General features: G+C 43.7%; 1 protein-coding gene across 1 annotated transcript in view; it reads left to right on the top strand.

Moving 5' to 3' along the window:
• PCSK2 (proprotein convertase subtilisin/kexin type 2) overlaps window positions 1–27,188 on the top strand; it is a 240,628-nt gene that overhangs the window by 176,154 nt on the left and 37,286 nt on the right. Inside the window, exons 6-7 of the mRNA XM_070381797.1 lie at window positions 10,002–10,078; window positions 24,167–24,255. Coding sequence (XP_070237898.1) covers window positions 10,002–10,078; window positions 24,167–24,255 — 166 coding nt within the window. The remainder of the gene's footprint in view (window positions 1–10,001; window positions 10,079–24,166; window positions 24,256–27,188) is intronic.

Raw genomic sequence — 27,188 nt, 5'->3', positions numbered from 1 at the left:
CATGGACAGAGGGGATGACTAGACTGAACAACTGAACAGCTTAGACTGAACAACTAAGCACAGCACAGCATATTTTGTGGCCAGAACCTCCCTTACATCTGCCAATAGGAGTAACATTAGAGGGACTTCCCTGGTGATTCAGTGGTTAAGACTCCACACTCCTGACACAGGGGGCCCATGTTCGAGCCCTGGTCGAGGAGCTAGGTCTTGCATGAACTAAGACACACCACAGCCAAATAAATAAATAATTTAAAAAAATTTTTAAAGAGTGACATTAGGACCAAAGGATGGAACTGCACAGCTTTGGAAACTAAAAAGCACAATGGTTCAGACATGGCTTGGACCTACATTCCTCTTACCTGGAGCATAGTCCATGCCATGCTAATTCGCTTCAGTTGTGTCCAGCTCTTTGCGACCCCATGGACTGTGGCCCACCAGGCTCCTCTTTCCATGGGATTCTCCAGGCAAGAATACTGGAGTGAGTTGCCATCTCCTACTCCAGCGCATAGTCCAGTGAATAGGTTAACATGCTGCTGAAATCTCCTGGTGATAGTAGGAAGTGTCCAATCCACAGAGAACATTCTGTCACTGGAAAAACACATGACTCTGGAAATCTTTGGAGTATAGAAGAAAGATTTCCAACAATTTTCTGACTATTCACCTTTTAAAAAAAATTTTTTGAGTGCTAGAGAAATGTTAAATTTCATTAAGTTTTACTGCTAGACTTAAGATATACATAAATCTCTTTAATGTTGGTTTCAGTCAAAAGTGAGCTGAACATGATCGTTAAACCAGTGCATGTGGGAGAATGAATTGAGGAAAATTCAAATATGCACCGTTGGAAAATTTCCAACGTGACCACATCAGATGTAAGAAGGCGCGGAGCAAAATTCTCCAGACTCTAGTGGCCTGGGCACTTTTCTGCTCAATTTCCATACAGATGAGCTTTGTTCTAGGACGATAAGGTTGCAGTTTGGGAGTCTATCTGGGAAGCTTGCTCCTGTCTCATTAGTCCCTAAGCACAGAGCAATTTCAGCTGATACTGTTACCAGCTTCTAGCTGGGTTATGTGGTTAAATGCCTTGAGAGAAAAGAGCAAGCCAGAATAAAGGGACAAATGCAACCTACGCTCTTGTTCTGAGTGCCTATTGCTGCGAAATTACACTGGCAACTAATCATATGCCATGATGTACCATTAGCACAAACTCTCACTGCGTGAGATATTATTTGAGTCTGGAATTACCTGACATCTCACAGGGACACATTGTATCCCTGGTACAATTCCTCTGCGGTCTTGGCTTATACATGACTGTAACTAGACAGATGTATTTCTTGCTGTGGCTCAAACACATACTAGTCCTTACCTGCGTTCTTGTGAAATTGAAAAAAAAAAGCTCCCCCTACCGGTGGGTGAGTTGCAAAACAGCACCTCCTTCTGGGGAACTTTGACTCTAGGGACCTTTGCCCGCAAGGTGATGTCTCTGCTTTTTAATACACTGTCTGGGTATGTCTTAGCTTTCCTTCCAAGGAGCAAGTATCTTTTAATTTCATAGCCGAAATCACTGTCCACAGTGATTTTGGAGCCCAAGAAAATGAAATCTGTCACTGCTTCCACTTTTCTCCCTTCTATTTGCCATAAAGTGATGGGACCTGACGCCATGATCTTAATTTTTTGAATGCTGAGTTTTAAGCCAGCTTTTTCACTCTCTGCTTTCACCTTCATCAGCAGGCTCTTTAGTTCCTCTTCGCTTTCTGCCATTAGAAGAGTGTCATCTGCATATGTGAGTGTATTGATATTTCTCCCAGCAATCTTGGTTCCAGCTTGTGATTCATCCAGCCCAGCATTTTGCACGATGTACTCTGCATAGAAGTTAAGTAAGCAGGATGACAATATACAGCCTTGTCATACTTCTTTCCCTATTTGGAACCATTCCATTGTTCCAGATCCTGTTCTAACTATAGCTTCTTGATCCCCAGATAGATTTCTCAGGAGACAAGTAAGGTCGTCTGGTCCCATCTCTTAATTCTTCAGTTTATTGTGATCCACAAAGTCAAAGCCTTTAGCATAATCAATTAAGCAGGAGTAGATATTTTTCTGGAAATCTCTTGCTTTCTCCATGATCCATCAAATGTTGGCAGTTTGATCCCTGGTTCCTCTGCCTCTTCGAAACCCAGTTTGTACATCTGGAAGTTCTCAGTTCACGTACAAGCTAGGGCTTGAAGGATTTTGAGCACAACCTTGCTAGCATGTGAAATGAGTGCAATTGTATAGTCATTGGAACATTCTTTGGCACTGCCCTTGTTTAGGATTGGAATGAAAATTGACCTTTTCCGGTTCTGTGGCCACTGCTGAGTTTTGCAAATTTGCTGGCATGTTAAGTGTAGCACTTTAACAGCATCATCTTTTAGAATTTTAACTACTCACCTAGAATCCCATCACCTCCACTAGCTTTGCTCATAGTGATGCTTCCTAAGGCCCACTTGAATTCACACTCCAAGATGCCCAGCTCTAGGTGAGTGATCACACCATCATGGTTATCCAGGTCATTAAGACCTTTTTTGTACGGTTCTTCTGTGTATTCATGCCACCTCTTCTTAATCTCTTGTGCTTCTGTTAGGTCCTTACCATTTCTGTCCTTTATTGTGCCCATCTTTGCATGAAATGTTCCCTTGTTATCTCCAATTTTCCTGAAGAGATCTCTAGTCTTTCCCATTCTATTGTTTTCCTCTATTTCTTTGCGTTGTTCATTTTAAAAGGCCTTCTTATCTCTCCTTGCTGTTTTCTGGAACTCTGCATTCATTTGGGTCTATCTTTCCCTCTCTCCCTTGCCTTTTGCTTCTCTTCTTTTCTTGGCCATTTGTAAGGCCTCCTCGGACAACACCTTGCCTTGCATTTCTTTTTCTTGGGGCTGGTTTTGGTCAACATCTCCTGCACAATTTATGAACCTCTGTCCATAGTTCTTCAGGCACATTATCTATCAGATCTCATCCCTTGAATCTACTATTCACCTCTACTGTATAATCATAAGGGATTTGATTTAGGTCATACCTGAATGGCCTAGTGGTTTTCTCTACTTTCTTCAGTTTAAGCCTGAATTTTGCAATAAGCAGCTGATGATCTGAGCCACAGTCAGCTCCAGGTCTTGTTTTTGCTGACTGTATAGAGCCTATCTTTGGCTGCAAATAACATAACCAATCTGATTTCGGTATTAACCATCTGGTGATGTCCATGTGTAGAGTCATGTCTTGAGGTGTTGGAAAAGCACGTTTGCTATGGCCAGGATGTTCTCTTGACAAAACTCTGTTATCCTTTGCCATATTTCATTTTGTACTCCAAGGCCAAACTTGCCTGTTCTTCTGAGTATCTCTCAACTTCCTATTTTTTTATCCCAATTTCCTATGATGAAAGGACTCTTTTTTTAGGATATTATTTTTATGTTAGTTCTAAAAGATGTCGTAGGCTTTCATGGTCAGCTTGGTCAGCTTCAGCTTCTTTGGCATCAGTGGTTGGGGCATAGACCCAGAATACTGTGATGTTGAGATGGTTTGCCTTGGAAATGAATCAAAATCATTCTGTCGTTTTTGAGGTTGCATCCAAGGACTGCATTTTGAACTCTTGTTGACTATAAGAGTTAGTCCATTTCTTCTATGAGATTCTTGTCTGCGTAGTAGATGTAATGGTCATCTGAATTAAATTTACCCATTCCAATCCATTTTAGTTCACTGACTCCTAGGATGTCAGTGTTCAATCTTGCCATCTCCTGCTGGACCACATCCAATTTATCTTGATTCATGGACCTAACAATCCAAGTTCTATACAACATTGTTCTTTACAGCATTGGACTTTACTTTCATTGCCAGACACATCCACAACTGGGCATCATTTCCTCTTCAGCCAAGCTGCTTCATTCTTTCTTGAGCTATTAGTAATTTCTCTCCACTCTTCACCAGTAGCATATTGGACACCTTCCAACCTGGGGGCTCATCTTCCAGTGTCATACCTTTTTGTCTTTTCATACTGTTCATGAGGTTCTCCTGGCAAGAATACTGGAGTGGATTGCCATTTCCTCCTCCAGTGGACCACAATTTGTCAGAATGGTCCTATGTCCATCTGTCTTGGGTGGCCCTGCACAGCATGGTTCATAGCTTCATTGAATTACACAAGCCCCTTCTCCATGACAAGACTGTGATCCATGCAGGCAAATTCTTTCTGTAAAAGATAGTAAATATTTTAAGATTTGCAGGCTTCTGTCACAACTACTTAAATCTGCTGTTACAGTGTGAAAACAGCCATATGCAACCCATAAGCAAATGAACATAATTATGTTCCAATAAAACTTTATTTAGAAAAACAAGTGGTGGGCTGAATGTGGCTCAGGAGTCATATTTTGTGACTTTTGACATAGATGCTAAAAGAAGGTAAAGCAGATGATAAAAGCAGAAGTGTGAGGTCATCCATAGGGTGCTTCCTGGCTCATATCCCTTCCTTCCTCCCTTTTACCCTCATAGCAATAAACAGTTACCATTTTGTCATTTGCATTTAAAGATGAGGAAAATTTCAGTTTCCAGAAACTATGAATATTGCCAAGACCAAATAGCCAAACTATGAATATTGCCAAGACCAAAACCAGATCTGTCTGATTTAATGCCTCTTTTCCTTCCCCTACTCCAAGCTGACACCTGCAGACACATCCACTTGTACAACCCAACAAGGAAAATCCAATGGTCCCAGAGCAGGTAGAGTCCAGATTGGGAGGTCAGGGTGGCCGTGCCAAAACTGAGTTCAGTCTCAAAAGTCTCAGAAGCTTCTCTGAAAACGTTAAAGCAATTCAGACATGGTTGCTACCAGGCCCACCACCAGCTTCCACGGTGAGACCAGCCCAAGCATCAGACATGCCTTTAACGGCAGTACCTCAGATATAATGGGGTCAGAAGATTTTGTGAAAATGTGTAAGTCCTTTGTCCTTACTAAGCCAAGAGGGCAGGCAAACCAATCTTATGCGAAATGCACAGGGTAACAGGCAAACCCGTAATTATTACATTTCTTTTCTGAGAGCTAATCTAATATTTTTTGTGCTCCAAACTCACTGCAGATGGTGACTGCAACCATGAAAATTAAAAGACACTTGCTCCTTGGAAAAAAAAGCTATGACAAACCTAGACAACATATTAAAAAGCAGAAACATTACTTTACTTACAAAGGTCCATATAATGAAAGCTGTGATTTTTCCGGTAATCATGTATAGATTTGAAAGTTGGACCATAAGGAAGGCTGAGTGCCAGATAATTGATGCTTTTGAATTATGGTGTTGAAGACTCTTAAGAGTCCCTGCCTTGGACTGCAAGGAGGTCAAACCAGTCAATCCTAAAGGAAATCAGTCCTGAATATTCATTGGAAGGACTGATGCTGAAGCTGAAACTCCAATACTTTGGCCACCTGATGTGAAGAACTGACTGACTCATTGGGAAAGACCCTGGTGCTGGAAAAAGATAGAAGGTAGGAGAAGGGGACAGCAGAGGACGAGATAGTTGAATGGCATCATCAACTCGATGGACATGAGTTTGAGCAAGCTCCAGGGAGATGGTGAAGGGCAGGGAAGCCTGGTGTGCTGCATGCAGTCCATGGGGTCACAAAGAGTCAGACATGACTGAGTGACTGAACAACAATCTATTATTGGGGCTATTCAGGTGGTGCTAGTGGTAAAGAAGCCACCTGCCAATGCAGGAGATGTAAGAGGTGAGGGTTAGATCCCTGGGTTGGGAAGATCCCATAGAGTAGGAAATGGCAACCCACTCCAGTATCTTGCCTGGAAAATTCCCTTGGACAGAGGAGCTTGGTGGGCTACAGTCCATCGGATCGTGAAAGGTCAGACATAACGAGCATCTGAACAATCTAGCTTTGCTTTCTGACTATGCATTCAAGTATTCAGAAACTAAGACTTAGATAACTAATTACTGGATGTATTTTTTTCCCTGCACTCAACTCTTAAAGAATAAATGAGCCATTATCAGAAGTTTCTTTCAGAAATAACTTGCAGAGATGCCCTGAGGTCATTTTGGATTCAACCCAATCTTCCAACTTTCTCCACCATGTTACTCTTAATGGTGACTCTGAATCAGCCTGAGCCTGAATCATCAATGATTAAATTATGTTCACTAAACAGCTAGTATTTTCTAAAGGAAAATAGACTAATGTATTTTTGGACAATGTTACAGAATTCAAACCAAAACAAGCTTCTGGCTTAGCCTTGAATTCCCAAGTATTAAATCTACAGAGACTCTGCTTCCTCCCAAACATCCATGTTAATGGATATTTTAGAAAATTCCAGTATAATCCAAGGCCAGTTTAATTTATTCCTGTACACAGACAACTTTATGGATGACAACATTGTAGTTCAGATCAATAAATGATTCAGTTTGGGCTATAAAATTATAAACAGAACACTTGCAAAAAGTTGCTCAGCCTTTCTTGCTATAAACCATTTGATTTTTAGCCAGAAAATACATGACCAAACAAAAACAACTGTTTGCCTTCCTTAATACGCAGTCTCAGCATAGACTATTACACAGGGAATTAGCATTAGTCATCAAATTAATTGTAAAGACAACAAATTAAAGTTCCTATATCTTTGTCCATTTCAACCTTCAGAGGTGAAGCTGACCTCAGATAATACATGGTCTTTCTTCTTGCTATAAAAGTGGTCTCAGAGTCTGTGGCTTCTCAGAATCAAACTCTGTTGTCAGAATTCTCCAGTTCCTCCCTCTGCCCCAAACTCACCTCATGGCAAGCCATTTCCTCCAGAACCAAGACTTAGAGCCAAAGACCTCAGCCCAGACCTCGGGAGACAATTGTGAGTGAGAAACCTGGAGAAATGGGTCAGCTGCTTAGGCAGCAAACACAAAAGTGCAGAAAATCCTGACTTTAATTTTCCTCTAGTGGAAGTTAATTTCTATCCAACAAGCTACTCTACCGATGGTAGAAATTTGACATTGTCCTGCTCAAGTTGTGCCCCCACCCTCCTGCCTCCACCCTCAAGCTTCAAAGGACTAGCACAGAATCAAGAAGAGGGGGTGGGGTCCTAGAGCTCATGTCTTATCACCTCTCCACCTTGGAACCATCAGCTGCAGCCCCACCCCCACGGGCCTCAGTCATCCCTTCTCGTATATTCTCTCTGAACCCTGGATCCTCACTGTCCTGACCTCTGGACTTCCTGGGGCAGCCTGTTCTCTCATCGTGTTCTCACTAATCTCAGCCTCCCAAGATTATTCCACTGCTTCCTGCTCTGTGCTGTGTATCACAGAGCACAGAGGGGGGCCACCCCAAGTCCCTCAACTAACACACCCCATAGAGCTGCTTCTGGTCCTCGGCTACTGTCCTAGAATGAGTCCCAGACCTCTCTGAGGTTCAACATTCCAATGCATCCCCTTTCCACTCCAGGAACCCAGCTCAGAAGAGAGAGGTAGCACTCAGGATCCCCTCTGAGGGCCTCAGGAGGGCTAGTCCATGAATTTTCCATTCAGCTCACCTTAGACTGGGGCCTTTTAATCTCTTTTACATAGGAAAAAACCAAGCTTAGCAAATAACTTCTTCCAAATCAACTGTTTAAAGTTTCAACCTTAGCTTTGAAACCCAAAAGATGAACTATTACCTTGTATTCCTCTTGATATTCCCACTCCACCAAACTTACCTAAGGATGCTCTTGTCTCAAAAATTCAGGGAAGTTTAGAGGTAACCAAACATACTTAGGGAAGAGAAAGAAGTTACTTTTAAGATAGTATCCCTTGAAAGAACTGACTCTAAATAGCTCAAGAAAAGTCAAGGAAAAAAAAAAAAATACGCCAAATCTGAGAGGGTCTCCCAAAGATGGGATTATATTAACGGTGAATGCAGGTGATTTGGGTATTTGCCAATAATTATGGCCAGTGGAGACAGGACGTTATCCTCTCTAAAGCCAGGAACTGAGGGAAGACCTAGATTCTAGAACACAGATAGCCATGTTCAGTGTCCAATATACAATGACTGGTCCAAATTTTGAATGGAATGAGGAATTGTTTTTCAATGAATATGACGTTTCCTTTACACAAAAGAATAAATTCTAGACCTCTGTCATGTAATAGTCAACAATACAGTATTATATACTATCAAATATGTTCAGAGGATAGATTTCATGGTAAATGTTCTTACCAAAAAAAAGAACACAAGGATGTTTTTGGAGGTAATGGGTATGTTGAGTACCTAGGTTGTGGTGATGGTGTCGTGAGTATATACACATGTCCAAACTCAGCGAGATGTACACATTAAATGTACGGGATATTTTGTGTATCAGTTATACCTCAATAAAGCTAAAAACTTTTAAATGAAAAATTTTTAAACAAATTTCAAGGTGACTTCTGCCCCAAGCACATTTATTTTAATACATTAGTATTACAATTCAGGTCGTTCCAGCTACTGATGGCCCTTTGCCTTCCAACAAATGGAAACCCAGACTCATGGAACTGGTCAATTTGCTCTTAAAAACATCATGCAAACATCATGTAACACTATTACAAACTATAGTGTTTTGTCTCATAAAAGGGCACAACTCCTGAAAATGTCTCAGGGTGCCTTGGAATCAAGACATTTCCAAGCTGGAATCCGCACCTAACCCAGTGATTCCCAGCCAAGTGGATACTGTGAACCAGGAAACCATCTGGGATCTTGGTTGCAGACCTCAAAAACAAAGGAGGGAGGGTGGGATGAGAAGAGAGGAGCTTCATGGAACTCTGCATCCCTGGGCAACCTACAAGGCAGAGAGGAGGAAGGACAGGATTAGCCACCCGATGGTGGGGGACCATCTCCCATCATGGACCAAAATAAAAGACTGAGATGGAAAAAATTAAAACATGAAATCACTTAGAGACAAATAAAATGAGTACATTATTGATTTCTGAGGAGCAAGACTCTTAGTGGGAAAAATGGAGGTGCTGGACTGCATAGAATTTAAACTCCTCATTGTAACCTGTAGGGTTAAGAGGACCCTTGTTTGCAACCCTGTATTTACTTGTTGGATTGATATCTGTCCCCCTAATCAGGCTGTAAATTACACGCGGGCAGGGATGTCACCACTGTATTCCCATCCTTGGAAAAGTCCTTGGTATACGAAAGTGAAAAGTGAAAGTGGCTCAGTCATGTCCAACTCTTTGCCACCCTGTGGACTATCCATGGAATTCTCTAGGCCAGAACACTGGAGTGGGTAGTCATTCCCTTCTCCAGGGAATCTTCCCAACCCAGGGATCGAACCCAGGTCTCCTGCATTGCAGGTGGATTCTTTACCATGTGAGCCACCAGGGAAGCCCAAGAATACTGGAGTGGGTAGCCTATCCCTCCTCCAGTGGATCTTCCAGACCCAGGAATCAAACCGGGGTCTGCTGCCTTGCAGGTTACCAGCTGAGCTACCAGGGAACCCCTGGTATATATTAGACTCAATGATATTTGTTGAGTAAATAAATGAGGTTGATATTGTGGCCAGTGTTTGGGTCTTGGGTTTAACACTCGTAATTGTAAAGGAGACAAGCCTCTGTCAGCCCAAAGCTGGGAGCTGGGAATGAGTTCTACATAAAGCAAGAGGCTTCCTCACTTGTGACAAGAGAACTAGAACCTTCTGGCCATCAGTCCAGGGAAGCTTAATGTGAGTCTTGGCTCCAAGTGAGCCCCACTGACCCACAGTGGTCCCTCAACTTAAAATGGAGATGGTCCTGGGTAGCACAGAACCCAAATTTGCTAACACTTTGAGAACCTGGAACAGGATGGGGTGAGGGAGCTTGGAAAAGAGGATACCAGGAGAGGATGGAAACCTCCATGGACACACACCTGCTCTGTCGCCTCTTCAAGGGTTGGTCCAGAAAGCAGGTTGACATAGCCCTGGGTGAGGGACCGTCCACATGAGACAGTTGCGTCTCTTAGCATCTTCTCATGCCCGTGCTCTGGATTTATGACCTGGTGATGCACCTTGTGTTTTGCAGAACGCTGAGGCGAGCTACGACTTCAGCAGCAATGATCCCTATCCGTACCCTAGATACACAGACGACTGGTTTAACAGGTAAACTGGGCCTCTGGGGATGTCTGGGACATCAGGAGTGGGGTTTTAGTTCACTCTGTTCTGTGTTTTAAGGCTTGAATATCACCAGAAAAATAATCTCAGTGCCTCACGAAATTATACTGTGACTTTTCCCTTTATTGTGGCTATATTTTTTAAATTCTCGACTTTTTTTTTAATATGGCAACATTCTTCTAGAATTTTCTTTCAACCATATTGTTCAGTTGAATAGGAATTACTTGCCACCTTATTAACGATAAAATAGGAGTAATAAGAAATCCTTTCTGAACTCACCACAAGGTGAATGTAAACCTATGAGTTTCACTTATCTCTTGCAACTGTTGCAGAGAACATTTTTGCCCCTCAGGTCTGTGTCTATATGTTTTTGAAAAGTGTTTTCGCTGTAACCTTGTACAAGCTCATACTTTTGACAAAACAGTACATGTAATTGGCATAGGTTTGAAGTATTTTTCACTAAGGCATAATTAGTGTCAGGTATACAACATAACGGGGCTTCCCTGCTGGCTCAGTGGTAAAGAATCTGCCTGCAATGCAGGAAACCGGTGTTCTGTCCCTGAGTCGGGAAGCTCCCCTGGAGGAGGAAGTAGCAACTCACTCCAGTATTCTTGCCAGGACAATCTCACGGACAGAGGCGTGGCAGGCTACAGTCTGTGAGGTCGCAAAGAATCGGACACGCCTGAGTGCACATGCATACGACATAAGGATCCCATGTTTGTATATACTGCAAAATGATCACCACAATAAGTTCATTAACATCTTAGTCACATTAACACCCATAGTCACATAAAAAATTTTTTTTCTTGTGATGAAGATTTTCTGTCTTAGCAGTTTTCAAATACACAATACAGTATTGTTAATTTAGGTGTGATATACTGTTTGATATACTATTATGCAACACTACCCAATGGTAGTATGACTTTTCTTCAACCTATTTTTCTACTAAACATGAAAATATAGCCTCTTTCTTCTCCAAGTAAAATTCATGCCTAATTTCTCACATGTAAGAAATATCAAGAAATTGAGACAAGTGGTTTGTCAATCAATATCGATTAAGTTTGAAACCTAATACTTCCCCATTACTGATGTTTTTGAGTGAACTTGATAGAACATATGAACTTCAATTAGTGACTGAAGCTCACTTTAATCACTTCTACTTCTTTATTCACTTTACTCATCTCTTCTACTTCTCGTGACAAACTTATGGTAATTGAAATAAAGGCTGTCCTCCTCAGTTTAGTGATAAGGAAACAGGCTCGGAAAGACTGCCTGACTTGCCTGGTCAAACAACCAGTAAATATCAAAGCCAACACTGGAACCCAAGCTCTGTGTTTCTAAGTCCAAGTTGTACCATTATTTTATAAGCATCGTTTTTATTATAAAAGACAGAGTGTATTATAAAAGACCAAAGAATGGCCAGGGACAGGTCCTGAGTGGACCAGGTAGATCAGACTGTGTTCCTACAATTATTGAATTGACCAGAGACTGTCTGGGGCACAGACAAAGCACACAGGGCTTGGTCATTACCGAAAAGGCAGAAAAGAGTAAAGGGGAAAACACAATTCCAATCTGTAGCATTTTAAAAAGATCATTGCTAATATGCAAGACCATAGTCCCCACTCTCCATTAACCTTCAGTTCAGTTCAGTCGCTCAGTCATGTCCGACTCTTTGTGACCCCATGAATCACAGCATGCCAGGCCTTCCTGTCCATCACCAGCTCCCAGAGTTCACCCAAACTCATGTCCATCAAGTCAGTGATGCTGTCCAGCCATCTCATCCTCTATCATCCCCTTCTCCTCCTGCCTCCAATCCCTCCCAGCATCAGAGTCTTTTCCAAAGAGTCAACTCTTCGCATGAGGTGGCCAAAGTACTGGAGTTTCAGCTTTAGCATCATTCCTTCCAATGAACACCCAGGATTGATCTCCTTACTTGCAGTTTAAAGTCATCATGCAGAATTTGTAAGTGTGTGTTTAGGATTGGTAAAAGTGAATGAGCTTGAAAGTGTTAGTCACTCAATCATGTCCGACTCTCTGTGACCCCGTAGACTATAGCCTGCCAGGCTCCTCAGTCCATGGGACTCTTTAGGCAAGAATACTGGAGTGAGTAGCCATGCCCTTCTCCAAGGGATCTTCCTGACCCAGGGATCAACAGGACCCAGGAATCGAAACCAGGTCTCCACATTGCAGGGAGATTCTTTACCATCTGAAATACTAAGGAAGATATATTAAAAAGGTTGGAGAACTTTTGATTTGAAGTGTCTCTTACTCCCTGTGACTTACAACCCTAGATCCTTGCTAATAAACCACTTTCAGACACAAGGATGTGAAGTCATCAAATCGAAGTCACTAAACCACGGACAAGACATTATTATAAATGGTGCCTGGAACCTTGCTCTGAGAAGGACCATGAGCGTGGGCCTGGTTTCTGCACTGTCAGTCACCAGCTGTCCACAAGCCATCAGAAAAGGCAGTAGCTATATAGGACAGGGAATTCTGCTCAATGTTATGTGGCAGCTTGGACAGGAGGGGAGTTTGAGGGTGAATGGATACATGTATGAGAGTGGCTGACTTGCTTTACTGTGCACCTGAAATTATCATAATGTTGTTAATGGGCCATGGGGCTGCTGCTACTAAGTCGCATCAGTCATGTCCAACTCTGTGCGACCCCACAGACGGCAGCCCGCCAGGCTCCCATCCCTGGGATTCTCCAGGCAAGAACACTGGAGTGGGTTGCCATTTCCTTCTCCAATGCATGAAAGCGAAAAGTGAAAGTGAAGTCGCTCAGTCGTGTCTGACTCTTAGCGACCCCATGGACTGCAGCCCACCAGGCTCCTCCATCCATGGGATTTTCCAGGCAAGAATACCGGACTGGGGTGCCACTGCCTTCTCCGGGGTTAATGGGCTATACTCCAGTATAAAATAAAAAGTTAAAAAAAAAAGAGCAGTAGCATTACATGTGCCAGCTAATTGCCTCCCCTTCTACAGCTGCTGCTGCTGCTGCTAAGTTGCTTCAGTCATATCCGACTCTGTGCGACCCCATAGACGGCAGCCCACCAGGCTCCCCCGTCCCTGGGATTCTCCAGGCAAGAACACTGGAGTGGCGTGCCATTTCCTTCTCCAATGCATGAAAGTGAAAAGTGAAAGTGAAGTCTCTCAGTCGTGTCTGACCGTTAGCGACCCCGTGGACTGCAGCCTACCAGGCTCCTCCGTCCATGGGACTTTCCAGGCATACCAGAGTGGGTTGCCATTGCTTTCTCCCCTGTCTACAGCTAGGAGATACTAAATTCATCTCTGATGGATTGATCCAAGCACAAAAATATAAACAACAGAATGGTTCCCCCCACTCATTTTCTGAACCCGAACACAACCCCCCACAAGTAAGTCTTCCCTTGTAATGAGCTATAAGAATATTCTTTAAACAAAAACAAAAGCGAAGTGGAAGTGTCCTCTATCTTAAATAATTTCATTTGCAAACTTGTTCTTGAAAGTTCAATTTTAAACAGCCTAAAGTCCTCCAGGACTAATGAGTTCTTAGGGTAATGAAATTCTTCATTGCCAGCAGTGAAATCCCCAAGTGTCCAATTGCCTCAGACACAGTCATCATGAGTCAGGCAAGGATGATCCTTGCCTCCTAAGGCGCCAATGACTCAAGACACAGTGGCCACTCTGACTGGTAAATGAGATTTTTCTCAATTATCAAGTGATTTTCAAAGATCCTCATCCATCATGGCTTGTTATTACAAAGCCTGGATGGCACCACAGATCAGATCATGGTCTTTGTTTACTGGTTTACAAAACCAATTTTGAAAAAATTAATTAAAAATAAACAAATAAAAACTACTATTGCAAGTGATTATGGGAGGAAGGCAGGTCAAAGTTCAGGCCCATAGCACTGGGAGGCTCTGTGGTCCAAACAGTAGGGTGCTGGAATCCTGGAGGTGCTCCCCACTTGGCACAAGGAGAATATATCATCCTTCCCAGGAGTATAGGATAAGTTCATTAAAAAGTCGCCCCTGGGAGAAATGTTATGCCCAGTATTTCCTTCAGTATAGCTAGGGGCCTGGGGAAGAGGAAAACAGAGTAAGGGGGATTAGAGGAAATAAAGCTAGCCATGAGTTAATAATCATAGAAGCTGGATGATGGTATTTACAAGAGATTTCACTCTAGTTTTGTGTATTCTGATGTTTTCTACAGCAAGAAGTAGATTTTAAAGGCAAAGGGCACAGGGACTTCCCTGGTGGTCCAGTGGTTAAGACTCTGCTCCTAATGCAGGGGGCCCAGGGTTCGCCTCGGTGAGGGAACCAGATCCCACGTGCTGCTACTAAGACTCAGCACAGCCATATAAATTAAAAACATTAAAAAATAGTAATAAAGTTTTAAAATTAAGTCATAGGGCATAAAAAGAGATAAAGAGAACTGGGGCTTTAGTGTGGTGCTCATGAAGCTATTAGTTTTGGTGGATAAGCTTCTGAGGAGCCTGCAATGTCCCGTGAAGAGGCCACAGAAGCCTGAATCACTGATGCTAAGTATACCCACGGTTGAAACGATACAAGGAACCATAACGCCTGTTAAGCAGTTACTTGGGTTTCCCTGGTGGCTCAGACGGTAAAGAATCTGCCTGAAATTCAGGAGACCTGGGTTCAATCCCTGGTTTGGGAAGATCCCCTGGAAGAGGGCATGGCAACCCACTCCAGTATTCTTGTCTGGAGAATCCCATGGACAGAGGAACCTGGTGGACTACAGTCCTTGGGCCTGCATAGAGTGAGACACGACTGAATGACTAACAGCCACACGTGTTTAAGGCACTGTCTTCGTGTTTTGTGTGCACTAATTCTAAACCTAACCTCCTGAAATAAGTGTGGACGTTATAACCCCCATTTTGGAAACTGAAGCACAGCAAGATTAAGTCATGTGTGCAAGGTCACACAATTGATGAGTGGTGGAGACAGGACTTGCCACCAGTGAGGGGGGTGGTTACAAGCACTGCCTCGTAGTAAAGGAGAGTGTGGAGAAATGCAAAACTCTTGTCATCTCTGCCTGGGGAAATGGGGACAGGCCTCCTTGAAGAGGTGGCTTTTGGTCCCGGATCTAAACGAAGGTACTAGGCAGACTTTGGAGGAGGGGTGAGTGTATTCTGGGGTGAATAGGGTATTAATAGAAATTTGGCAAAGAAGCAGAGGCAAGGGGTACAGATGTGTTCAGTAGCTGGGTAACTGGTCCGGGAGTTAGAGACTGGTGCACAGGGCAGCAATCCGAGAAGGCTCCATGGAGGAGGCAGGCATGAAAGGTTTGGATGATTGCTAGGAGAAGAGAAGAGCTCTTGTGGTTGCGTGGGGTGGGCACAGAAGAGGATCCTCCAGGCATGCTGCTGCCTGAGGTTCTGAGAGCATTGAGCCCTTGTCTCTGGCCAGAGCAGTGTTTCCTGTCCAGGAGGCCTGAGCCTCTGGTTAGCTGTGCAGCCCCGAGGCCTGCCAGTTTCTTCAGGCATTCTCTTCTGGGCCTGGAGAAGGAAATGGCAACCCACTGCAGTATTCTTGCCTAGAGAATCCCATGGACAGACGAGCCTGACGGGCCACAGTCCGTGGGGTAGCAAAAAGTCGGAAGCAACTGAGCGACTATCACTCACTCACTCTCTGTCTTCTGGGCATGGGCATAAAACCCAACACCCTATCTTTGCTCTGCAGACTCGGGCTCTTGGATAAGATAGTTTCAGCATCAAAATGCCCATGAAGGGCTGACAGGTGCTGATCGGCAATGGGCTTGCTGCTGCTGCCGCAGCTCCAGCCAAACCCCCTGGCCACAGAGGCTGGTCAGAACTCTAAGGCAGTAGCTGCCCAGGAAATCTCACGCTCTCCATCACGGTCTCCTCACCGCCATGGAAAGTAAAGGAGAGGGTGGGATGAATGGAGAGAGTATCATGAAAACATATACACTACCACGTGTAAAATAGATAGCCAGTGGGAATTTACAGCCAAGGACTTTTCTGAAGGCAAACTTCATACATGTGCAGGACAGCTTTTAGAGGAGATGTGTATTAGAATCCCTTGCCCTGCGCTTAATTTTATTTTGTTGGTTTCTTCCTTTTTCAGCAGAGAAAGTATATTTATTCTACTGCGAACCATTTGATAATCACATGTGGCATCTGTGCTCCAGGGATGTATTTGAAACACAGTTGAGGAATTTGGAAAAGGAATGTAATTTCCTCCTCGCTTGCAGTCAGAGAAATACAGACTTGGGCCAAGCAAAATAATAATAGTAGCCACAGTAGCAACAATAACTCGAACCACAAGAAGGCAGAAATAACACACATTTAATAAGCCTCCATAATACCCAGCCCAGCTACAGCTGATATGTCAGGATCCAGCATCACATTTTTTTCTTGTTGGCATTCCATAAATATTGATTGGCTGGTTGATGGATGGGTGGCACACCTTCTCAGCCGGGCCAAGATGTTGAGTGGCCTTGACATCTGTCCATTTGAGAGCTGCCAGCTTCTCCCTAGGCTTGCAGCCCATGCTTTGTCAATAATCTTCCAACCCTGCTGGGTTTAGGTCAGTGTTTGGTGATGCATTGCAGATCCGAAGTCTATTACCATGCTGCTGTCCATAAGAATCTCTCTTGCATAGCATTTCTTTGACAGGTGTGCACCACTGAAATGTCATCCCCACCATCAGAAATGTTCAGGGAGCATCACCGAGTGCAGCGTGCTCTATCCATTACGCCCTAAAGAGTCAGAGATTCTGGATTCGATGCAATTCCTGGTTATGAAAAGTTTACTATAAATTCAGGAAGAGAGAAGACATTTATTATTCAACCAAAATGAAGGGAAGGGAGGATAAATGGATGAGAAGGATCATCTATCTCTAGGTGAATGTATTTGATTGATAGCATTAGTTAAACCTTCAAATAAGAAAGATTTTCAGTGATTAACTTTTTTAAATTAAAAGTCATATTTCATTTTGAATAACCCAATGCAACAGGCCAAAAAAGAACATGTGAGAAAAATGTCCTCTCTGGTTGGCTATTAGCACAGTGATAGAAACCAATACTTTACCCTGGTGACATCTAATGGTTTAGAAATAGATGAACATCTTTCCCTTTCATCTTCATGGACTAATTCTAAAATCACCTCCTGGATAATAAAATCCAAATTGCCTTCAAAGACCTAATCTAAGTTTTTCTTTCATGTGAGCATTGAGACTACCTCATAAGCTGATATTAGCTCAAACTTTGCTGTTTGTAATCAACCCTCTCTCTATCCAAACCAAAGCACAGTGAAATCCAACACAGTTTAATGTGGAGAGCTCTTCTGAGCCACTGAAGAAATACCACGAGGGCTTCCCTGGTGACTCAGATGGTAAAGAATCTGCCTGCAATGCAGGAGACCCAGGTTCGATCCCTAGGTCGGGAAGATTCCCTGGAAAAAGGAACAGCAACCCACTCCAGTATTCTTGCCTGGAGAATCCCATGGACAGAGGAGCCTGGTGGGCTACAGTCCATGGGGTCGCAAAGAATTGGACACAACTGAGCAACTAATACTTTCACACTTTCTGAGTCACTGGAGAAATACCACAAAGTTCCGAGTTTTTCTTTTTCTATTCCCCTACCAGGATTATGCAAGTTTTCATCGTTTAAGTTTTCCCCTTCGGCTAAAAGAAACAGACATAATGCAGATTTAGGAGTAACGGAGAGAGTGATGTGGATTGCAATAGAGATATACTGGTATAATCATTTCTACTTTGGAAACTTTACCATATAAGGGGGATTTTATGATCCCCAGGTGTTAATTATTCTTAACAGAGAAAAATTCAGTAGATTATAATGGACAAATGCTGCTACTGCTGCTAAGTCACTTCAGCCGTGTCTGACTCTGTGCGACCCCACAGACGGCAGCCCACCAGGTTCCCCTGTCCATGGGATTTTCCAGGCAACAGTACTGGAGTGGGTTGCCATTGTCTTCTCCACAGTTAGGCTCACTACAATAATAAAAAATGGACAAATGCAGTAGTATAGTATTAATTGCTTGGTATGAAATAAGAGATCCCTGAATTGAATCTGTTTTTCTTATCTGTAAAATGCAACTAAACTCCACCCTGAAGGTTTGCATGAGGTACTAAGGGTATGCATACAGCCTTGATACAGAGTGTGGCAAATGGTAGGCACCCTCTAGGCGCCAGAAAATGTAATTGTGAAATTCATGGAGAGGATTTCTATAGGATCTAAATCAGAGGTTCTCCACCTAGACAGAAAGTGAGGCAAGTTATGCCAAAGGGATAAATGAATGTTCCCACCATTTTTCCTCAGACATCCATCCTCTCATCTGAGCTTTTGAGGTTTGTTATTTCTTTAAAAAAAAAAAAAAAAAAATCTAGGGAATTCCCTGGAGGTGCAGAGGTTAGGACTTGGCACTTCCACTGCCAAGAGTGTGTGTTCAATCTCTAGTTGGGGAACTAAGATCCCAAAAGCCACACAGCAAGGCCAAATTTTTTCTTTAAAAAATCTCTACCAGAGTGAAGTAAGCCAGAAAGAAAAATACCAATAGAGTATACTAACGCATATATATGGAATTTAGAAAGATGGTAACAATAACCCTGTATGTGAGACAGCAAAAGAGACACAGATGTATAGAACAGTCTTTTGGACTCTGTGGGAGAGGGAGAGGGTGGGATTATTTGGGAGAATGGCACTGAAACATGTATAATATCATATAAGAAACGAATCGCCAGTCCAGGTTTGATGCAGGATACAGAATGCTTGGGGCTGGTGCACTGGGATGACCCAGAGGGATGGTACAGGGAGGGAGGTGGCGGGGTGGGGTGGTTCAGGATGGGGAACACGTGTACACCTGTGGCGGATTCATGTTGATGTATGGCAAAACCAATACAATATTGTAAAGTAAAATATATATATATATATACATATATATGAGACCTCTAGTCAGCCATTCAACTGAAAGGACTTCATTATGAAAAATTTTGCAACAACCTGGACAACATTCTTTCGACTTCTATGATAGCTGTGCATCAAAATTCACTTGACATAAAGAGGTCTGCTATGCTTAAATTCACATTAAAATTTCTAACATAATGGATTAAAAAAAAAAATCTCTACCAGTATAAGACAGAGGGATGTGCCCTTGTAATTACTGACTCCTTTGGCCACAGTGAAGTCTGGGATGTCCTAATGGGTTGTGTTCAGAACCACACACTTTGCTTTGCTCAGGAAGGTGGGAATTGGGCTGGGGACCATAACTTCACCACATATTTGCTCTGCTTTTTAACTTTCTTCTGTGAACAGTGTCTCCATGACAAATAAGGTAAATATTCTTTACCTGTCCTTTGTTCCCTCAAGGGTTCATTTTCCTCAAGGCATATGCTTTAAAATTAAAACCATCTGGACTACAACAGGATACAAGTGGGTAACATGATCAAAAGATCTCATTTACCTTCCCTGGAAAACTGAAGGTATCTTAAAAGAGCCACAATAGAAGTGCTCGTTATAAGCTAAAGTTCTCTGAACAACATCCCTAACTGTCCATGGCCTTAGTTTTCATCCTTAGCACCTCAGCAATGACCTTCTCATCTTTAAAAAAAAAAAAAAAGAAAATACTTTATTGATTAAATAAGTACATTCTGTTTAAAATCAAAACATTAGCCAAAATAATTTTGAAGCATCAAAAAGCAGATGCAATAGAACAGACTACTGAATCAGCAACACGGAGGATAAATAGAGAACCGTTTATATAATTCAGAAGAATTTTTTTTAAGATACATAAAATGTAAATGAAGGCAGCAGACATGAACAGTCTATAATAGAAGTTTCTGCTGTGAATGACTCTCTCTTTCTGCTCTTCCAGAAAAACAACTACCATTTTGTTAATTATGTTATATGGTTATTTAGGATATCATCATTTTTTAGAGATATATATTGAACAATTTGGGGGAAAATAACATCTATATTTTCCTTTAAACTCATTCACAAAAATGATTAATCAAATATGGTAAATATTAACTGTGCATGTATACACAACATTAATCATTTGTATTTAACAAAAGAATGGTGATGGTTTAGTAGCTAAGTCTTGTCTGACTCTTGTGACCCCCACAGACTGTAGCCTGCCAGACTGTTCTGTACATGGGATTCTCCAGGCAAGAATACTGGAGTGGGTTGCCATTTCCTTCTCCAAACAGAAGAAAAAAGACACCCACATGTCTATTATTAATAGGGTTCTGATGAACAAACGATAGTATACTCACAAAAAATCTAAGTTATGAGAAGCCCTTGACTTTTATAGACTTGAGTGTTGGCCATCTGAGATTCATTCTGTTATTCACCGAATTTGTCTGTACTTTTTCAATATTTCCTGTTTTTAAAATAATAAACTGAGCTAAATCGGTTATCCCTCCAGCTTTGCTTGTCCAGCGTATCAGTTATCTGTTGCCTAATAATGCTGCATAACAAATCCCAAAATGAATAAGCACCGACATTGCTCACAAGTCTGTAGGTCAGCTGGACAGGTCAGTTGATCTGGCTGCCCGTGCATCCACAGTTGGATGGCAGGTGGGCTGGCGACTGGCCAGCCTAGGTTGGCCTCTCACATTTCTGGGGGATGGCTGGCTATCAGCTGGAGTGACCAGCATGAAGGGTTACCGTCTCTCATCATCCAGTGGGGCAGCCTGGGCTTGCCACATGGCACCTGGGCAGTTTCAGGAGAAAGAACAGCTGTGGTCCTCTTGGCGGCCAGGCTCATCTCTTCCACCACATCCTTTTGGACAAGACAAGTCACCGGGCCAAACTCAAGAGAGAAATGAGCTTCATCTCTTCATGGAGGAGCAAGAAGACCACACTGCCAGGGGCCTGGACATGGGGGAGCAGAAGAACGGGGCTACTCTGGCAACATGACATACTCCTGACTCCTGTCACTTGCCCCCCGATGATCTTTATCAGAAGGAGGCCAAACAAGCCACCATATGTGTCCCTCACCCCCACCAACAGCTATTCCCACTTTTGACAGATCATGTTTTATTCTAGAGGCAAAATGGAGCTACTGAATGTTCTCGAAAGCCGAGGGCCCAGGTGAACATGGAATTGGAAAATGATTTTCCTAACATTCAGGGGAGCAAGGACATTTGCCTGAGATGATCAGAAAAACAGGACTGAGGGAAAGACATCCAAGGCTGTGGGAATGAAGTCCACAGAGGCCTGGGGCCTGGTGAAGAGGCCTGGTATCACCAACAGGGAGCCACTGCCACTTATAATTAATTGGCATCACCTAATTTAGCAATGATCTCCCTGATAGCTCAGTTGGTAAAGAATCCACCTGCAGTGCAGGAGACGCCGGTTCAATTCCTGGGTCAAAAAGATCCCCTAGAGAAGGGATAGGCTATCCACTCCAGTATTCTTGGGCTTCCCTTGTGGCTCAGCTGGTAAAGAATCCACCTGCAATGCGAGAGACCTGGGTTCGATCCCTGGGTTGGGAAGATCCCTTGGAGAAAGGAAAGGCTACCCACTCCAGTGTTCTGGCCTGGAGAATTCCATGGACTGAATATCCATGGGGCTTCCCCGGTGGCTCAGCAGGTAAACAATCTACCAGTAATGCAGGAGATGCAGGAGATGCAGATTTGACACCTGAATTGAGAAGATCCCCTGGAGGAGGAAATGGCTACCCACTCCAGTAGTCTTGCCTGGAGAATCCCAAGGACAGAGGAGGGGAGCGGGCTGGAGTCCATGGGGTCGCAAAGAGTCAAATATGTTTCTTCCCAAATGTTCCTGTGGAGGAACCATGACCAGCATCTCCCCATTTAAAAGCCAAAATTAAAGACACGGAAGCCTTCAGTGTCTTTAGTCTGCTCAAGGAAGTTTGCACAATTTTGTCCTCCAGGTTTCTGTGAGCAGTTTTAGGGCAGAGAGGTTTGTCCCCTGGGTGGGAGGGTGGTGGAGGGTCCAGTCTCAGTCTCAGTGGGTCACTGAGCCTCAGTCTCAGACCTGGCCCAGGTCCACTGAGACTCAACTTGGACATTTGTGAAATAGAACAGTGCCTGCCCGCACAAGGAGTAGAGGCAGTGAGGCCACAGAGGCAGTGACCATGTCACGCTCAGTCCATGGCAAGAGGCTGGTCATCCTCTCACCCCTCAGAGCTGAGCTCCCTCCGCAGCAATGGTGAGGTCTCCTCCAACACAGTCATTCTTGTTCCTGAGGGAATTCGGAGTCCCTGTGATGTGTAGCTTTCATGGAGGCAGAATTTGCTTTTGCTCATGTAGAGAAAGAAAATACGTATATTTCAATCCTCAGATGTGATTTCTTTTAATGGACTGATGTGGTAGGTTTGCATGTCCCAGGAGAATGTATTAACCAGTCTACACTGCAGAAATCAGGACTTTCTGGGCTATGCAGCCAATAAGCCCCTTCCCCACGTGCCCTCCTGCACCCGCCGTATAAATAGCAAGCAGGCAGCCCTCACTGCCATCACCTCTGCGGGCCAATCAGATGCTGTTCCAGCCGACTTCAAATTTGGCTGCTTCTTGGAGTGTAAGGAGGGCCTTGCAGGGTTGGGGCTGGTGGCTTGCAAGGACATGAACACTAGGCTCCTCCATAGCTGGGATGCTGTTTGGGGTCCAAACACACATTCTGATTGACTTCAAGCTTACGCTTGGTTCCGTTGCCATTTAACAAAAGGCCCTCAAACCTAGTGGCTTAAAAGAGAACAAACCCTTGCTTGCTTGCTCATCATGCTGTTAACGTAGGTGGGGTACCTGTCTCTCTCCTTACGCTGCTAACGGGCGATTGGCTGGGTCTGGAGGAAGAAGACCTCCAGGGGCCTCCCCTGAGGTGCTGTCCGGTCAAGCTCCCCCCGTGGCCTTGTCCGTGGCCCAAGCTGCTCTGCACACTCCACTGCATCCAGTGGGCCCAAGCCAGCCACCAGGCGGCCTTGCTCAGGGAAGGAGAAGTGCTCACAGGAGGGAGAACTGTTTGGATCCCTTTGGTCTAAAGGAAAAGGGAGCAGAAGGGAGAAGCTTAATGAAATTACGGTGTCTATGGCAGAACTATGTAGCACCCAGTGCCCCCTGGGCCCCTGCACTAACATGAGCAAACAACTTGCATGCCTTCGGTGATGGTGAACTCACTCCCTCAAAACGAAGTCTGTTCTGCCTTTGGACGTAAGACAGTGTCTAGAACTTGAGCCCTAAGAAGGCCTTGTTCAGAATTGTAAGCTTCAGGCCAGCAAACTTCAGAAAGATGGATCTAATGACTGTCCAGGGTTCTTAATCTGGTCAGCCTCAAAGTTTCTGTGGAGCCCTTCAAATTGAATGTGAAACGTTGCCAGTGTGTGCTTTTTTGGTTCCCAGAGGAAGGTTTTTGCTGTGTTCCCAGATGTCCGAAACCCTATGGACTGTAGGGGTCTCCAGTCAAGAATATATCTTAAAGGAGCTGTGTGTCCTGTATTGAAAACTGAGCCACCAGGAGCCACCAGGAAGCCAAAATACTGGAGTGGGTAGCAGTTCCCTTCTCCAAGGGATCTTCCCAACCCAGAGATTGAACTCAGGTCTCCCGCATTGCAGGCAGATTCTTTATCATCTAAACCACCAAGGAAGCTTTAAAGGAGGCTAGAATCCAACAAAGGTAAATAAGCTTTGTCCCACAGCTGACGGGCAGCATTCACTGCCTGGTGGCCACAACCAGCCTTGAAAATAAACACTAGCCCACAATTCTAGCTGTTCAAAAAAAACCAAAGTCAGCTACTTCAACTAGCACCAACCTGTCCATCTCGTGTTTCCTTTTCGCAGCAAGCCTATGACTGCCTTCTGCAGGAAGGCACTTCAGATTTTAAAGTAGAGATCACCTTTCAAGGTTGAAATGTCCTGAGAAGACTCTTCACAGTAGAAACAAGCCAAGGGCGGCTGGGAGGTGGAAGGGGTGAGAGGAGAGACACAGACGGAAGATGCGGTGGCCTGGACTGGCTCCAGGCTAACAGAACCACTCAAAAGAATCAAACTGCTTCAACTGAGAGAATTTAAGAAACCTTCCCCAAGTCGTCTGACCCTCTGTCTGACCCATCTTCACTTCTCTCCACAGCCACGGGACGAGATGTGCCGGGGAGGTCTCTGCAGCTGCCAACAATAACATCTGCGGGGTCGGCGTGGCCTACGGCTCCAAGGTCGCAGGTAGGCTGTCCCGTCCCTGCCAAACATCCCCAGGAGTCATCACACCCAGTCTCCGTCCCAGCCAGGGCCCGGCAAAAACTCCCAGTGGGGAAGAAGGCAGGGATTGGTACAATTTAGCAAGGGTGAAAAAAAAATTTTTTTAACTTAACCTGTATGGCAATATCAGAAAACTTAAAAAATTTTAAGGTGCACAGACTATAAGCCCACAGGTCAATGAAGTTTCACAAGCCAACCACACACACTTAACCATCAAGAATCAAAACATTATCAGCACCCAAAGCCTTCCTTGTGTACCCCTCAGTTGCTGGCCATACACACAAGAACACTCCTGACTCTGACTTCTAATAGCAAACATGGGTTATTCCCAGTTTTTGAACTTTATATGAATGGAATTGTCCTGTCTGTACTCTCTGTGTATCAGTATCCTTAATATCTTTTTTAAAAAAATTTATCAAAATATAGTTGATTTACAATGTTGTGTTCATTTCTGATGTATAGCAAACTGATTTGGTTATACATGTGTGTGTGTGTGTGTGCGTGTGCATACGCATGCACGAGCGCTTAGTTGCTCAGTCGTGTCCAATTCTTTGCGACCCCATGGACTGTAGCCCACCAGGCTCCTCTGTCCGTGGGGATTTTCCAGGCAAGAATACTGAAGTGGGTAGACTATCCATTCTCCAGGGGAATCTTCCTGATCCAGGAATCCCACCAGGGTCTCCTGCATTGCAGGTGGGTCCTTTACCAGCTGAGCTACTAGGGAAGCCCATATACATATATACACACATAAATATATTCTTTTTTATATTCTTTTCCATTATGGTTTATTACAAGACACTGAATATAGTTCCCTGTGCTATACAGCAGGACCTTGTTGTTCATCCATTGTATATGTAAGTTTCATCTGCTAATCGCAAACTCCCAGTCCTTCCCCCTCCCAACACCCTCCCCCTTAGTAACCACAACTCTGTTCTCTACGTCTGCAAACCTGTGTCTATTTCATAAATAAGTTAATTTCTATCGTATTTTCTATTTCACATATAAGTGATCCCATGTTACACTTACCTTTCTCTTTCTGACTTGTTTCATTTAGCATGATAACCTCTAGGTCCATCATGTTGCTGCAAAAGGCACTATTTCATTCTTTTTTATGGCTGAGTAGTATTCCAGTCTATGTGTATGTGTGTGTATATATATGGATATACCACATCTTCTTTACCCAGTCAACTTTCAGTGGACTTTTAGGTTTGTCTCCATGCCTTGGCTATTGTGAATAATGCTTCTATGAACATTGGGGCACCTGTATCTTTTCAAGTTATAGTTTTGGCTGGGTATATGCCCAGGAGTGGGATTGCTCAATCTTGTGGCAACTCTAGTTGTAGTGTTGTGAGAAGCTTGTGTATTGTTTCCATAACGGCTGCACCAATTCACATTCCCACCAACAGTGGAAGAGGGCTCCCTGTGTTTTCAAAGTACAGTTTTGTCCACGGATCCGTAAGACATAAACAGGACTCAGATAAAGATGGTAGAACAGGAGGAATGCACAAATTATTGCAAACATACTCCAAACTCTTCAAAATGCTTTTGGTGGCTTGTTTCGTTTGTACCAAGCATCTCATTTTTAAGGGAAAATACTCTACCTAGAAGAATCTTTTTATTAAGTTCTACAGGAAAGATGTTTAACAAATTCCCCTTTATGGGGTCTTTAGAAACCGAGGGTGGCAGGTTACTAGAAACTTAGAAAGAAACGCCTTCCCCCTGCCAAAAAAGAAAGGGAGAGAGAAAACGAATGAGGGGATAAGATGCTAGAGAAGGAAGTGGCTCCTCATTCATTCCAAGTTTTGCATCAAATTGGCTTCTTAATTTATTCAGGCTGAGTCACCCAACCTTGTTTTTCTTTTTTTACAACCATCTCTATGTGTTTTTTTTTTTTTTGGTGATTTAATGGAACCATAAACATACTTTGTGCTGACACTTGCATTTCCAGGGACCTAAATAAAGCAAGAGAAACCTATACAAATCCATCATTAACCTCCTTCAGCGCTGTCTGCTAAGGTCTGCCTGAGTTGGGTGCTGAATTTCATAGAAGAATATATCCAGAGCGTTCTGAAATATAACTAGGGAGGCTTTGCCCCTCGGGTTTCAGCGCTCTGTGTTTGGTGAGCCTCCAAAAACCTGACATCAAAATGTCAGAGGCTGCTATGAGCTCAGGGGAAAATATAGCACCCAATTAATATTTGATAAGGCAGGCTCACACATCGGGTGCTATCTGAATGGGGGGAGGGGCAGTTTCCTATTCACAGGACAGAGTGGAGGCAATGGAAAATTTCAAACCTGGATTCCTCACTCACAGTGAGGTTTTCCAAAGAGTTTTTAAATTTTCTTTATGCCCACAGTAACTGGGTTTTTTTAACAAGGGATTCTTAAAAGTACTTACTGCAAAAATGAAGTGTTGCAATTAGTTCACGGCATTCAGGGATCCATTGGGATCTTTTTCTCCATCGGCTTCTTTTTCTCTCTTGTAATTTGTGCTCTGAAAGCATTTGAGTGTTAGTCGATCAGCTGTGTTCAACTCTTTGCAACCCTATTGGGCTGTGGCCCGCCAGCCTCCTCTGTCCATGGGATTCTCCAGGCAAGAATACTGGAGTGGGCAGCCATTCCCTTCCCCAGGGTATCTTCCTGACCCAGGGATTGAACCCGGGTCTCCTCCATTGCAGGCAGATTCTTTCACCATCTGAACCACCAGGGAAGCCCCAAAGGACCTAATTCTCCAGCTCTTTTTGTTTGAATTCCTTAAAAGCAAACCTGAGGCAAGGATCTGGGTGCAAGGAATTTATTTAGGAGGCAACCCGGGAAGCCAGTGAGGGAAGAGAAAGGAAGATAGTGGGAGGACAGACCAACAGAGGGTGTGTAGGTGAGCTGGGGCTTAAGGGACT

The sequence above is a fragment of the Bos mutus genome, chromosome 13 (assembly GCF_027580195.1).
Source record: "Bos mutus isolate GX-2022 chromosome 13, NWIPB_WYAK_1.1, whole genome shotgun sequence".
NCBI classification, from domain to species: domain Eukaryota; kingdom Metazoa; phylum Chordata; class Mammalia; order Artiodactyla; family Bovidae; genus Bos; species Bos mutus.
This window is presented reverse-complemented; position numbering and strand designations above follow the sequence as displayed.